The sequence below is a fragment of the Tauraco erythrolophus genome, chromosome 2 (assembly GCF_009769465.1).
Source record: "Tauraco erythrolophus isolate bTauEry1 chromosome 2, bTauEry1.pri, whole genome shotgun sequence".
Classification (NCBI taxonomy): domain Eukaryota; kingdom Metazoa; phylum Chordata; class Aves; order Musophagiformes; family Musophagidae; genus Tauraco; species Tauraco erythrolophus.
In genome coordinates, this window is record NC_141466.1 from 76,972,563 (window position 1) to 76,989,272 (window position 16,710).

The following is a 16,710-nucleotide window of genomic DNA, read 5'->3' on the forward strand; positions in this document are numbered from 1 at the left end:
AGACTACTTGTTCTTTTATATTTAAGTTACTATCAAACAGGTCTTACCTAAAAGTCATAATATGTCCATTGGCACAGAAACATGCAAGGCAGATACTGTTACTCAATGACACTATGTCTCCACGAAGAACAAAAGAAGTCTCTGTTATGTTTTGCTTATAAATACAGTTCTGGGATGGCAGTGAGATAACTTTTGCTTGCTTTTCTGAACATATCACTGCATATTGGTTTTCACTGATTTCCTGAGAGGAAGAGGGTGACACTGAGACAGGTCGTCGCTTTTTTGATTTATCTTTTTCATCTTTATCTTCAGGAACATTGTGTTCTCTCCAGGGTTCATGTGCTGGTGGGACCAAAGATCCTGTGGTATCCAGAAAAGCCATTCTTAAGATTGCCCCTTTTAGCCTCAGGATGGTTCCTAGGAAAAAGAAGTTGAGTACATTTCTAAAACAGTTCTCCTAAACTGACTTTCAAGCTACAAAATATTCCTTTAAGCAGCTAGTAAAATGAAATGTAAACAAGAATTTAGGCTTGCCTATGTAGCAAAGAAAACTTACAAGAACCTTTGGAAATTAGTCTGAAAACCAATGAAGCACATGCAAGAGCACATGTGTTTTCAAGAACATGTTAAAATGGTTTTCAAGGATTAAATGTTTGCATATTCTTCCACTGACTTCAATGGAGACATATACATTTGAGAGAGTCAAGCTCAAATCCACATTTGTATTCAAGTTCAGTGTCACCAAACTCATTTCATTCTCTCCTGAGGAGTAAACTGTGCTCTTAATATCCAAAATAAATGCTGTTAGTCAAAGGTGAGCATCTCTTCTTTCTTCAATAGACAGGTTCAGAAACAAGCAATGTTTTTTTTTCCCCTGCGATTCACACTTGAATCCACCTCTCTCTAGTATAAAATGAAAAAATTTTTCCCTCCTTACTGTTTAAATCACTGTCTCTGTATGCCAGATCTTACGCTAAAACATTTCTTATTTTACTTATATTTATTCACATGCAAGTGAAAACATGAACATTTGCTAAGTACACGAAACTCATACACGACATCAACTTTTAAGGTTCGTGCTGCAGATTAAACATACTGTCCAGTCTACAGCCTTGCCTTTATTGAGCAAATCTGAATACTGCTGTCAAAGCCACACTCGCTAAGAACAAATCAAATATGGCCAAAATGTCACGCTATTCCTAATCACTATTTCAATCAAATAGCATTGCAATTCTCATGTCCTGATACCGTCTGTGTGAACAAAATGGAGGAGAGCAGCATGTTCTGCATGAGAAAGTGGCAGCAGGAAAGCTAAAGCTATGTCTAACAGCATATTCAGCAAACCATTAATATGTTATTACAACAAAATTAGTTGCTGTGCATCAGGAAAAAAAAAGATCTCTCCAAAAAAAGATCCAAGACCTCTCACAGCAATCCAAAGGAGCAGTTTATCACTAATATTTAAAGCTAGTTGTTTAACATACAACCCTTCATTAGTATTCTCTTTTTATGATACAGGAAAACTAAAAGTTTCCTTCCTCAACTAAAAAAATAATAAATTGAACATTTTAAATACTCATCTCTTCTGCTGTCTGTTTAACAATTGCCATGTACTACGTTAAGGTTCGAAAGCACACTTTTCTCAACAAGCACACATGAAAATGGTATTTTTATATTAGATGCAATATTTTCAACTTTTTAACTTTATAACTCTGGTAATGAAGTAACCAATCTAGATTGTTAACCTTAGTAGCTAGATTAATGAAGTATATATTAATTTCCAACTAACCTGTAATAGAGAAAAACAGTTTCTTAAAAAAAAAAAAGACCACCACCACCACTACTTCATCAAAGTATACTTTAGCCCATCTGCTTTGTACATACCACTAGGAGAAACAATTACTGGCTGAAGAAGTCTTTGGTCTCCTCCCGGAGGTAAGTTCAGTACAATGACAAGCACTGTACCCAGTGTGGTCCCAACCCACAGACATGGGGAAGGTGACGTATCAGCCTTTCTCGTGAAAGTCTCACAAAAATGAAGAGCTGAAATTGCTTCACGTGACTCTTTATCAATGCTAGTTACACTAGAACTCCGGGACCGACTGAAAGAGTTGTCTTTGACATCTGAAAACAAACCAGTATTAATTAAAAAGAATGGCAAAATGCAGGCATTAAGAGAATTCACATTTTCCTTTTTGTTGTTAGCATGAAGCATATACTAAGTATCATTCTATTGATTATTACTCCTGTATTCTTCCTTAGTTGTACTTCCTTTCGGCCCAGTTTGCACCACTGTATCCTGAAAAAAAGTGCCCAATCTTTTTTTGTAGACGTTGCCATTAGGTAATAACCATGAACAATTGTTCTGTGTATTTCTGGCTTCTTGGAACAGAGAATAACAGTCAAGCAGGACTCCTCCTTTAAAGAAACTGAATTGCAAACCTTTCTGTCAATTAGTTAACTGATCAGATTAAAAAATATTGGCCTCCATGGAAGACTATTTAATAATTTATGAAGATGCAACTATTTTAGGTTAAGAACTGCAGTGACATTTAGACAGCATGATAACATGTCCCGCTTTAGGAAACTGTATGGAGGAGGTCCAACAGGCTATTTACACCTCCACAAACTTTTAGTAAAAGAAATATCAAGTGCTACCAAATGCCACCTGGCACTGGTATGTAAAGCTGAACATTTATGTTTTGAATACTGTACAAAATGGCACTAAAACTTTTCAAGACATCTTGCTCATTGCTTTGCAAGTAAGGTTCTTGTAACAGAGAGTGAATTCTAACATTAACAAAAGCCTCAAACCAGTAAACATGCTGCTCCGTTCTAACTTTGTGCTGTCTGTACACGTGGTGCTGCTTAACACATCAGCATGTCTGAATTCATCTGTGCATTCCCAAATTAACGCTTTACTTTAACTCACCATTCCAAAATTTTAGCACAAGACGACCCTTACTAGTAATAGCTTGATGCAATTTATACCATGACTTTAAAAAAAGTTAAGTTATTGTTTTGGATCTTTGGGTAGGGTATAGATGCAACAGGCATCTTTAAAGCAAGATTAACAGCTAAAGAGCAACAAAACCACATACTTTCTGAAATTATCACTATACTAATTTCATTAAATTATTGCAAAGCTTTCTAGAAAGAACATCTAACATGCATTTGAAAAGCAAGCACACAAACTAGATTTCAACTGACTAAATACAGACATCTACTCAATACAGTGAATCTTCCCAGAAGTTTCATTCCAATAAGAATAGAAAAATTGTCCTGTTAAAATTGAGCTAAGTCAAATGCAAAACATCAATTATAAAAAGAAACTAGGTCAACCCCTCAGATGCTGACATCCTAAATTTTCACATTAAAAAAATACATCCAGAGTAAAACAATGAAAACAATTATTTGTTTTTATACTTTTAATGACCACAAACTCTCAAGATGCTTGTTTCTTCAGGCTTGAATATTTACTAACTTAATGTTTCTTTGACTCTGACATGGATTAATCAGTCTGAATATAATTGTATGTTAGCTGTGACAGGCATAAAATTAAATGTGCATTTGTTGAGTTGCATCTGGTTGAATATTTGAAGAGCATATGCACAAATTCTAGAAGCATTGGAACGGACAGGAAAAATTCCATAAAAATTAACTTGCCAGACAATACAGGCATTGTGGAGAGCAGACAACTCATTCAGGACGGAGAACTGGGGTAAAGAGTTTAACTACATCAGTGCATATTATTTATCCTGAAGACAAGGAAGAATCTATGGTTTGTTAATGGATTAGTTTCAGATGAAGAGGAAGGAACAACAGCATGATGACCCACTCACTACACACCAGTTCATCAGAAGGATGGAAAGATGAGGCTCTTTTGAGCTACTAAACCAAAAGACAGGACCTAGTGGCAATGGTACTTTAGTAATCTGGATTACAATCTTGAAAAGCAATGGTATAATGCAGACTGGAGTATGTTCAAGATAACTTCTGTTTTAGAAAGTGGAGGATAAATACAGAAGCACATACTTTAGATTATGTTTTAGCTAGTCAGGGAAGAAAAGGAGTAAGTTAAAGATCTAAAACCAGAAAACTAATTTGAAAGAATGAGATCATGGAAGAGCAGGTTTCAAGAAGCCATGGAAAGAACAGAGAAAGTGATAAGGATAATGAACTCGGGAGAAAGGCATTTCAGCTGTCTCCTAGAGCAAGTAGTTATGGCCACGTAAGTGACAAAAAAATACAAGCAAGCTGACAATCTCTGAAGAACACTATGCAGAAGTTATTGCTACGAGAAAAGATGGAAGTCAAATAAAAAAAGATTTTATAATTGCCTAAGGAAGTTATTTACAGGTCTGCAAATCTAGAATTTTACACAGAATAAACCCAGGCATCTAAGTGCAGACAGCCACACGTGCAAAGTCAAGCAAAACCAGTCAAAGCCAATTACAATTCCGAAGGTACAAACTATTTTATGAGTACAGCAGAAGTGAGATGACAAAAAACTCCATTTCAGTAGAAAGAACAGCAAATATTAAGTGATGTAGAAAACACTGAAACTCTTTCAAGATCGGAAAACATTGAAAGAATTTCAGCATTCTTTTTTCTCTCCAGTCTTCATAAAAAGAAAACTTTTAAGTACTTACTGCTATCAAAGAACTGGTAGTAAAACAACAGTAGAATTTTAAGTACAAATGTGGTCCAGTTCACAAAGTGTGATAAAAATCATCCTAAATTGAAGTTATCCCCAAACCCTTAGTGAACGTAGTAAGGAAGAACAGACAGATTGAAGAGAGAAATCAAATTTTTCTGCTCTTTCATGCCAGCAAGGCCACAGTTAAATCTCTCTAGTTCTAGGCTCAAGAGTTTTAGAAAGATGAGGAAAAATTCCAGAGATTAACAGAGGCCACCCTAGATTTAGACAACATAACCCAAAAAGGAGAAGGAGCTGAACTTAGTTTTTTTTTACAATCTGTAAAAATGAAAATTAGAAATAATGACAGCTTTCGACAGCATAAAAGATAGTTAACAAAAAGATAGGGAGCACTTGGTTATCTCTGTTCATCGTGGGAAGGACAAGAGAAAGCTAATATGGAAGCAAGGAAGATTGATTAAATAACAAAATTTGTCTAACTGACTAGAAAACATAGGAATTGTCTGGGATTTTTCTAAAAACTTATTTATTGGAGGCTTATGAATAGATGAGAAGTTAAATCATCAGACATCTGGATCCTTGCCATAGCAATGGATTAAAGATCTCCGAGGGTTCCTTCCAACTTCACATTTCACTGAGTGGAGCAAGCTGTAATTGTAAATCAGGGTGGTCCAGCTCAGTTTCAGGATATCCCAGTGCCATAGACTCTTTCCTTGCTGATAGCAGCAGTTGTCAAATACACAGTTCTGCAGCTGCCAGTCTGATCCTGGTCTGTCTTCGACCAGCATTGTGGTAGCAATTCTGCTGCACAAGAGGGAGCGAGCTGTGGCAGGCAGAAGGCAGCTTTCACACTCAGGCTGCATCTACTGCTGTAGGTCTACAGCTGTCCCCCATCATCTCCAGAGCACAAGGCAGGGAAGCTGGATCTGATCTACAAGCCAGCAGTCGAAGTACTAAAAAAAATAAATCCACTAATTTGTATGCTGGTTTAGTTATGCAATATAATGACCTTTAGTACTACAGACTTCACAACTGAACTGTGTCTTATATAAAAAGGTACTGTGCCTTTTCAAGAAAAATTGAATTCTCAGACTGGTCATCCATCCAAACAGCTGTATATTATTTTAATTTAGAGAGAGTGGTCACAAGACAATCAACATTTGCAAAACTCTCCAACTATTTGTTGAGTGGACCTCAACACATCCTCTTATTCTTAAGATATTTTATTTTTCAATTTAAAATGTATCAGGTGGTTCTAAAAAGGCAGCAATTTTCTTTACGTTACCTGCTTATTCATGCTTTTGTTATCACAGCCCTACTGATAAACTGAGTGACAGATGCCTAAAAATTATAACGAAAGTGTGATAAGCCAAGTACAAGACTTGCAGGCTTACCTTACGATGACAGCAATGACATTTTGTGCCTGAGAGCACCCAAAAAGAGTGGAATTAAAGTTTTAGTTCTACGCTTTGGATAAACACAACAGTCATGTTAGCTTACATAATTTAGGACTCTTACTTTAACGTACTCACATTCTGTATAACAGTTTTAGTGAAAATAAAATCGACTATGTAAACTTACCTAAATCAGGCTTTAACTCAGTTGGCAAACTTAGCTTCCTGGACATCTTTGCTGAAAAGTGAAGTATATCTTTTTTTTAAAAAGAATAAACATGATTCTGCTGGCCTTTATTTGCCTCTTTCCCAATATTTATTATATCATCGCTTATTACATTAATTGCAGTACTTCACAGGATTTCTACTAAAGCAGAGCCTCACTTCCACAAGAGAGGAGTGCAAAGTAAAACATGGAAGATGGAAAAATTTCCAAATACAGCATTTTATGACTTTTCCCAAGCTTCATTTCTCCTCAGGCTTAGGGCAGAACTTGATGGACTGGATGAATTTTGCTTTGGCTCAACCTCAAGTTTTACCTCCTCAGGTGATTGGTCAGAGAACAGACTCTTAGCTATTGCACGAACATGCACTTAGGTTTACAGAAAGTTAACATCCCATCCCCTTTTCTCCTGTCCTACTTCCTGATCGAACCTGAGGTTTTTAAAATAGAGAAAAAAGCTTTTAATTGTGCTAAAACGACAATCCACAGGTCTAAAAAGCTAGTAATCTGAGATGCAATCCACAACCTTAGAAGAATCAAGACATTAGAGAATAATTATAAAATCAGCAGTGCATGAACACTTGCAACACTGTCAAACAAAAGATAGTATAATTTTTGATAATACTGCTGAAGTAAAAAAATAGCATTTGAACTCATCCCTGACTTGGAAAATTCTCTTTATAAAAATGGAAATCTTGCAGTTCATTTAAAATGCAGTACGATATTAACAAATGCAGCTGTAATAAAAGCCACTAGTAAACTAGTAGCCATACATCCTCTTCCATCTTTCTTTCAATAAATACTGGAGAATGAATAATTTTGATGCAGCTTAACTACTAGCCCAGAGTCTAGACTAGGACTAGACTCTGAATTTATTTCCCAGCCACATGCTTGAATTTTGATATATCATTTAATTCTTCACCATCTTGTGAGGGTAATACTTCTCTACCTAAAGTAGATGTTGAGAATAGCCTCATAATTCTAGGAGTACATTGTAATGGATACCAGTCATAAAGCAGCCTGAATCTTGCTGCTTCTTTCAGCTAAAAAACAGAGTTAACTCAATCTAGTTATAATTTTAACATAAATTTTCTATATATCTTGAAGAACAGCAGTTACTTCCACTCCTTTAAAAAGTGAAATTCTTCATTGTATCATTGATTATGCTCATAAATATTGTAAATGCTAGTTATCTGAATAGTTGAACGGCTTTATTCCTGTCATACATTTTAAAAATTTGAGAATAAGACTCCAGAAGTAATCTTCTAATTTCCTTCATGTGTCAATGTTCCAAAGTATGTTCTATTCAAATTAAATGGAAATTACTTACTCTCAAATTGAAACACTAGTCGCTAACTTATTTTAGTGCAGGCTGAAACGAAAAAAGGTCAGTTTGACTACATGTTTTCTGCCCTCATCATGGCATTGGCACTGGCCTCTGCTTAGCTTAATGGTGAGGCCAAAACTAATCTAAAAAGTTTCTGCCAAGCACTGTTTTAAACAAGATCAACTCATGTTTCAGATCAGAGCTCAGCTATATAAACAGAAAATTATGGTTCAAAACAGCACTAGTGACCAGGAACCCATCTTTTCGCTGTCAGCCTGAACTTACATCAGCTTGAAAAGAGATCATGAAATCTCACCTGGAATTGTGAATTAAAAGATGGGCATTCCTCATCATAAGACTTGTTTTCTATGTGTAAATCACAAAAGTTGACATACTGAACAAAAGCTCAAGTATGCATACAGAAAATAATTTGAGTTATTTTTGGCTTTTCACAGCTTTTACCATGTGTGAATACCAGCAATGATTAGTTGACTTAGTCACTTGGAAGACCAGACTGGTCGCTTTTGGCTTTTCAAATAGAAATGTTTTAATACGCAATTTTAACAACTCAAAAAACAGAAAAAAAAAAACCACTAGGTAACAGGTAATACAGCAGGTAATAAAAAAACAGGCAAACATGTTGGATTGTAAGATCCACAGTTTGAGCTTTTTGTTCCTTAGTGAAAGGTCAGCTGTGTGAATTAGGCTGATAAGGTAAAACGAATTTCTCAAGCCATTATTTTCTACAAACAGTGAACTATGCCTCATTATTAGGACAAGAGGATACGTGAATTGTTAAAAAGGATGTCACTGCTAGAAATAGTGGATTAATGTGCTAAGCAAAAAACCACATTTCAAAACATACATTAATGTGTCAAAACCCTCAATAATTCAAATGTAAATAGGAAACAAGAACCTATTTAAATAGCAGTAGTGCCATCTTGTGTTTAAAGAAAAAAGTGCCTCACAATGCAAGAAGAAAATAGGAATATTCTGCAAGCTCAGTCATTTTTGACTAACATTACTTAGTATAAAAACCTGCTTGTGTTCATATCTGGCTTATGGTTTACAATATTTTTTGAAAATTCAGCTTTGCTATGCCTCAGTGAAAACCAGCTACATGCTATATAACTTCTACAATACAACAGATACACATTAGATAAACGGAAAAGATAGGATGCAGATCTACAGAGACAGCGCTCCATGTCAGGCTTTTTCTCCAGTTGTGCAACAGGGCAAAGATGACGGTGACTGCTCCTGCCGAGTGTAGCTGACCTCAAGCAGTAGCTGCCATATCAGAGTTTAATACCTCTCTGGGTGGTGGTGGTTGCAGCGTTTACAACCAAGACTATCCTTCTGCAGCTGGTGTGAGACAAGGAGACAGACTGGGTTGCTCCTCCTGTCACACTGCTGCTCAGTGCAACGATTATTTTGCCTGTGTTTAGACCTACATTTAACACTCATCTCAATTAGAAAACCTAGAGTCATACACAGGCACTCACACATTCTTTCTGTTGCTAATATAGGTAATTATTATTTAAAAGCATGGTATTAGACCAAAAACAACATTCAGGATTCTTGGAGACTTCTCATAGGTCAGGCTTGAAGGGCAGACATTAAAATATGAAAGATCGTATTGGCATAGCATGTTATATTTCAGCACAGCAGGCTCAACCAATTCAATGAAGAAAATCTAAAGGCTGAGACACAACTGAACTATCAATAGGAAGCTGTGGCTTAGAATTAATAGTTACATTTTATTTGCAGCGCGTTATCCTGAGCTGATACTTTACAACGTATCGTGCATCAGTTTTAAAGCTATAAAGGGATTCCTCATACATTCTCCATTTAAGGAAACAGTCTAAACCCTTTAAAAAATAGTCTAAATTTTATAAATGAGAGAACTCTCTGGTTGTTTTGACAGACAAGAGAACAGTTTACATAAAGCCTATTTCATTTAAAATTTCATGAGAAATAACTAAGCAGCTTAGAATTTGCTAGACATACCAAAATTCCAAAATTATTTTATATTTGACAACTACACAGAAGTGAAAGATGTACAACACCAATTTCAAGATGCTTAAAGACCTGAATATTGTACTAGTGATAGTACAATAGAGAAATAGATTATCAATGCTGAAATCTCTAAAGTTGAGAACAATAAAGCCATTTTACAAGAAAATGTAACCAAGTATGTGCAATATATATCCAAAGTTAGATCAAAGTATTCAAAAAACATTGAAAGAAACAGTCTTACTCTAGCATTAGGGCAAATGAGAACTTACTACGAGCATCTTAAGCTTTGATTGCCTGAAAACAGCATTAAGTCAAAAACTTTAGCACTGTTTGAAAAATTTAGGTGTACACTTAGAATGTAACAAATGTGAAACACCTTATGCCAATTGTAACAGCAGAGATTATACAAGTTTGGAATTAAAGCTACTCTGCTTAGATCTGCCTACTAATATTGCTTGCAATTGTTTTTAAACTTATAAACTGCAGAAAACAAATAAAATCATTTTTCCTGAAAAGTAATTGACACATAGTCTCGTGGAAGTTATGAAGGTCAGAGTCTACAATATTTAGCATATATCTTTACTAATGCTTCTTCCAGAAATGGACAATATCTCAACTTCTGACCCGATTTGTAGCTATACATTTAACCATATGTAATCTTCATGTCAAATAATTAACTGACCAAAGTATGAGTAAAACAGCTTAAGATTTTGTTTCCACCGAAGCTGCACCACAATGTCTTTCTATAAAAACGACATGGCTTTAGAAATTAAACACTTCATGCCACTGCTTCTTCCTGTAAATTCATCTGCATCTTGTACTTTTCTCTGTACTACTTCACAGCCCATTATCTATACTTTCCAATACTTGCCATTTTTAAGAGACATGGCTGCTTTTAATAATGGTCACAGTATTTTCTATGATTTCTAGAAATAGTTAAACTAAGTATCTCCATATAGCCAAGGTAATTGCAAATATTTCAAAGTTCACTCCTGATGCAACTAAAAGGGAAATGCGATCCAAAAGCAACAGACTCTCAGTAGATCTCTAGCTTCAGTTACTATCCATTCCTTAGCACAGAACACTCACAACTGAGTATTTACAAAAAAACAGAAGACCAACTGATCTTAAAAATATATATGGCAAAGCTGAAGTGTTGGTACATGAAGCATTTACATTGTTTTATTTATGCTACTGTTGCAGTCTTAGATGTTTTTTGATTCCTTTAACAAAGCAAGAATCCTTGTCTGATACTGTCACTAATGATAGAAACCTGTAGAAATGAAGATCTCTATATAAGTCTTAAAAAAATGATTAAATTGATAGTGGCTTCATATTTCTAAATGCTTGTGTATGTTACCATCTTACAGCTCTATCACTGAAATGAAGTATTCCCTCATCATGTGACAAACAGCCATAGGAGTGATATTAACAATAACTGAAATTATCAATGTAAATAATTCTTCTGTTCCACAACCCACTTGACAGGTTACATTTCACACAAAGAATGGAAAGTACTTGAACTGATTATGTCATATGTCAGTGGAAGGAGCTACCACCATGCTATATACTCAAATTCATCCATGTGAACACAGTTGATGGTAAACAATTTGTTTCATACAACGTGGTGAAGTTAATGACAGTAAGTGACACACATTTTACAAAACTCATTGTTCATTCACATGCAGTTGGCAACTCAGTTTAAACCAATGAAATGCAAAAACATGCAACTATTAACACTGAAGAAGGAGTGTTTTACTTATGTGGAAGAGCTTAGAATGTTGGTTCAGAAAAAGCCATGCAGAATAAACATGCTGGTTAAATACAGAAAACACAGAAGTGAAAAAAAGAAATTGAATGCGTGGCATCAAACTACTGAAAACTAACAGAAAGCAGATGAAATACTGAAGTTTCTTTAAATTTCCAATAAACTGTGCAAGTTACACAACTCACAGTATGGGCTGACTGGGAGACACTTCTGAATTATACATCAAATGCATTATTGTCTCAACTGTTAACTTCCACCCTGAAGAATACATTACTCGTAAATAAATGTTTTGCTTTTTTAGCTGTGAAACACATTCACAATACTTCCAGCTGAAAGGCTTCAAGCGGAAACAGGTATCAACAGTTCTACAGAATTGTCATTAGTATGTTTTATTAATACTGTGTAACATTACTCTGAAAAAAGTGAAAAAACTAAGTCGCACTCAAACATATGTTTTTTGCACAAGATAGGCTGTCTTAACTTCAGAAGACACTGTTTTGGGACAAAGGGAAACACTACTTCATCAACAGGCATAGATATAACATGCACAAGATTAAGTGGTGTTTTTCTCAGAAGAACTGAACATAAGTTTCTAGTTAGCCTGAATTTTCCACAGGAGAACATATTAATTGATACTCAAGTATATGATAGTCAATTTTTCTTAATTACATATGAATTGTCAGAATGTATTATTGACAGCCATTTGCTTGCTTGAATTTAGGCTTCCACTGTCTCAGAGCTCATCTTCCCTAACACTTCTGTTACTACTGCAAGGAGGGCTCAACATAGTATTGAGCAAAGGGTGTATTCTTGCTCTTCCTCATGCTATGCCTCAGATTCCAAAGATGACTTCATCATACTTGTATTTATCTCACTGAATTTTGAATGATTCTTCTTCTCAATTACTGAATTGCAATTAAAGAGATTATTGGTTTACGATAAAAGTTAAACTGCCAAACAGGAAATCAAAGGGAGACTACAGGAAAAGAAATCTCTTCTAGTCTTCGCCTATGGTTCAACACAAACTATGAACCGGTAGTTAAGCAAACAGTTTCATGATACAAAGTACTTCTGATCTGACTGAAGAGATAAAATGAAATCCTCCCGCAAGGAAATGCTACCATACTAAACGAAAACAAGATGAACCATTTACACAGTGATTCTGAAATGAAAATAACCATATCGCAGCTAAGGAAGAAGAGTCCTTTTCCCCAAATTAAATCATACAGCCTCTTGCCTTCATTTATTTAAGGATCCAGTTGTCAGAAGCGGTTAATTTCCATTCCAATCATAAAAGGGTTCAATCTACCTGCAACCAACATATTCCAAAGCAATTTTGTAATCAAATTGTTACAAGTCTGGAGCTGGTAGGGTATTGTGTTGCTGTTGGATGCAGAAAATTAAATACAGTTCTGGAACAGTAATAGGGGGTGTGTGTGTATATATATGACCAAGTCCTCTTCCAGATGATGAAATGAAAATATGATACTACCTCTATCTTGACCATAGTCATATGGAAAACTGACCATATGCTATGAATGCAACACAAAGAAATTAAGTCACAAGTTCTCAAAGAGAGTGTACCTTTGCAGAAGTAGTGGAATAATGTTGTGACTTGCATAGACTGAACTCTTAGTATGGATTAGAATTTCACCCATCCAGAAAAATAGAGAAGTGCAATGGTAAAATCAGAGAATTTAAACCATCAATATCCTTGATTTTTTAAAAAATTATTGTGCCCAGCGTATTTAGTAGAGAAGTAGCCCAAAGAATTACCAAATAGCATAAAGAATGAAAGATTAATAACTTCATACATTAAAATTTGTAGTTTATTTTGTTTTTTGCTGCTGGGTTAGTGTTGCATAGAGTAAGGCACTGGATTAGGAACAGAGTAGAATTTTTCTAGTTCCTACCTATGTCATTGGCTACCATCTTGGAAAACTTTCTGCTTTTGGTCTTCACTGTAAATAATATTTTAATAAAAAAAGATCAATCTAAGTGTATCAAAGGATGAACTGAAGAAAAAATAAGACTTTAGAAAATAAAAATACTGTACCCTTTTCTATAAAATTATTCATTTTCTGATCATCATCAGAATTGTTTGGTGAACCAGAACCTATGAGTGAAGACAAAATGAAATGGATATACATTTATCTTTGACACAAAATCAATGTATCAATAGAAGCTTAGAGTTTAAGGAAGATATAAAGATGTATTAAAATATCAAATACTGGTACTAGTATTATCTGTAGCTGTACTAGATACTATAAAGTCCAAATTAGTTTAGTATGACAGGAATTCTGCCATATTGAGATTAACCACGAAAATTATAATGCAAGGTATGATGTTGCACAGTGCAGCGAGTTTATTGCTAGAAGTATTTCCCTCATTGAATAAAATCTTTACATTGAATAACTAGATTGATGTTCTTATCATGGTTCCAGACATGAAGATTAACCTAAATTACGTTTCACAGAACAACGCCATACCAGTAAACTCAAGTTTTGAAAATTTGTTTTTTTTTTTTTCCAATGCAATTAAGTCACTGTTGGGCCACAGTTCTTCAGCTATTCTGCAGACAACTCGGAGCCAATGCTGTCACCTGGGATTTTTCTGAATCCTTAATACTGAAAAAACAGTGGTGGCTATAGGCTACAATTCAAGAATTATGATTGTCATGAAATTAAAAACATAGTGTAACTAAAAAACGCCAAATTTCATTGGATTTCATACTGTGAAAGTATAAAATAAGAACAGAATGCTAACATTTTGACACTTGAGAGCACAAAATCTTTATAGCTTACAATGCTATACAATGGTTCATGGGTCAAATAAATGTACCCATAGTGTAAGCTTATTACCATTTAACTTCTGTAGAAAAAGCAGGAGATAATGTTATTTCTCTTATGCTTTTCACGGTATTTCTATAGTTCTGTGTTAATAAAACTGCAGGATGCTCTCCCTACTTGCATAGGCAGGTAGTCCCTTTCAAAGTCCTCTCAGTTGTATAACCACCCACTGGAGGAATTCTAATGAAAGTTAGCTTCCACTACTCTTCACCTGGGCACAGAAGGGTGGAAGAGGTGGAAGACTTCAATCACTTGACCAAATGCAGACTTCAGCTCAAGCAGTGGCTGGTCTGTTTTACAGACCATATTGTAACAGTGAAAGCCAAGTATGCACTCAATTACCAATTCCGTCCTCCAATCTTAAAGCTAGTAACAAGCAAACTTTTTGTACTAGTGTATTTTCCTCTTAACTGGAGAGCCTCTAGACTCGAAAAAACATAAATTTAAATCTGGTCTCTGTCCTGCATCTCAAGTTCACCAATACTGTGCAGCTGATTTCTCCAAAATGTCCTCTCATTTCTCTGAAAACAGAAAGACATTTTCAAGCTTCTTTCCAGTATGGTGCTCTTGCCCAGAAAAGATGTGAAACAAACTAAATCTAAGGAACTGCAGCTCTTCTCTCTTCACAAACATCACCAATTGACTTCTGTATCAGAGAGGTGCCTCTCTCAGAGTACCCTTCTCAAAGGAAAGGTGGATAAGCCTGCCATGAACTCCATTTCATTCACAGAGAGCTGGGAGGAGAGGACAGAACTGGGGGAAGCAAGGCACAGTCCCACTTCGCTCCTTCAAGATTCTATTTTACAGGGGAATACAACAGTGGCTTCCTCCTCCATCTTTTGTCCATTCACTATTTTTGGTACTTTAGATTTACTTCTGTTTAGTATTGTGTAGGTAGATAAGACATTACATACTTTTTTCACAGAATACTCAGTTCTCAATACTTCTAGATTTTATTCTAATATGAACTAACTTCAAAATGGTCTTCTGAGACACTCAACTCACAAATTGGAGATTGATTTCTGCCTCTGCAGGATGAGGCATTTCCCCTTTATTCTGTTCCCTGTCAGGATATTTGAATCCATCTGTTCTAAGTTGTCTCCTTTTTTGATCCTCTTAAAGAAATACCCAAGTTGCATTAAATTTTAACCTACTTCAGCTAACACAATTCATAGAGGAGGCAGGGAGGTAAAACAGAGGGAGTTCAGACAAAAAGTTAAATTTAGGATTTTTCCACATAAGCCTTGATTTTGATCTTTGGGCTTGCTTTCATTGCACTGTTAGTTGAAAAGGTGAATTGAGTTTTACTAGAACTCCAAATTATGAATTAAAACCTCTAACTCAAATTAAACAGTGTTTTAAGTTTTAGCAGTACCAACTAGAAATAGCATGGGATGACATTTGAGCAATGCTGGCAAGAGAGAAAAAAGGGATATAGATGAAGGGTTACAAGTCATTAGCTGCTCATTGTACAACATTTTATAGCAGTCTAACAGAAACTAGATGTAGCCTGGACTTTAAGTGGTCAAATTCAAATACCTTACTAAGAATTATCATCAGCCTCCTCAATCTTGACAAAGTGATTTACTGCAACTGCAGCACTGCACAGCAAGTGGCTTACAGACATTGGTCTTGATATTTTTAAAATGAGATAGGAAAGATGCACTTTAATCAAAACATCACAAAAAATGCTTGCATTAAAAATGGTGCTGAAGTTGACAACTTCAGCATGCCAACACTTAACATTACACAGGTCTGTCATGAAATTACATCTTCAGTTAATATTTGGCTGGAAATTTCAATTAAAATTTTTCTTTAATTATAAATAAATGTAATTTACTAAGAAAGGGTTAGCAAAAAATGAAAATCACATTGACTGATCTAGATGAGAGCTTTGTACAATAAGATTAATATCAAAAGACAACAGTTGCCAAATCAGAAATTAAAGTTCATGTTAAAATTTCTAATGCAGCTATAAACCCAGGATATTTTGTTTTGTTATGCTTTCAACCTGGCTTTGAAAGATACAGGCTACAAGAAAAAAAATCTCTCTTTAGATTCCTATATTAGAATAGCATATAATGGATTACCATTTTGCACTACGTTGCAAAGAGCATATATACTATTTTAGGTACTTGAGTAAATCTGCAATTGTGTCCTTTAACTTTGAGTACAGCTTTGAATGAAACAGATAACGTACCATATTACTTTAGAAGTTTTCTCAGAGTAATGGTGAAGATAAGCAACAAATTTTTAGCTACTACATGAAATATTAATCTCAAATACTATATATTGACGTGCATTATTAAATATTTACATGGCTATAGCCTCAACTAGCCAATATTAAACAAAATACTAAATAGTATTACATATTGCTGAAGCTTTCATCTAAAATATTCACATACAATACCGGCAACCAAAACCAGAAGAAAAAAAAGAGAGAGGGGAGTGTTAAGTAGGCAACTCCTACTTT

The 16,710-nt window shown here is 35.1% G+C and overlaps 1 protein-coding gene across 5 annotated transcripts in view; it reads right to left on the bottom strand.

Moving 5' to 3' along the window:
* STXBP5 (syntaxin binding protein 5) overlaps positions 1 to 16,710 on the bottom strand; it is a 114,771-nt gene that overhangs the window by 11,388 nt on the left and 86,673 nt on the right. For 2 of the 5 annotated variants that reach the window (XM_086631509.1, XM_086631508.1), the window contains exons 20-22: positions 6,242 to 6,292; positions 1,885 to 2,124; positions 48 to 417 (exon numbers count right to left, since the gene is read on the bottom strand). In XM_086631509.1, the coding sequence (XP_086487635.1) occupies positions 48 to 417; positions 1,885 to 2,124; positions 6,242 to 6,292 (661 nt within the window). Of the gene's footprint in view, positions 1 to 47; positions 418 to 1,884; positions 2,125 to 6,241; positions 6,293 to 13,301; positions 13,350 to 13,444; positions 13,505 to 16,710 lie in introns of all 5 variants that reach the window. The other 3 variants (XM_086631506.1, XM_086631507.1, XM_086631510.1) reach the window with 3 other exon arrangements.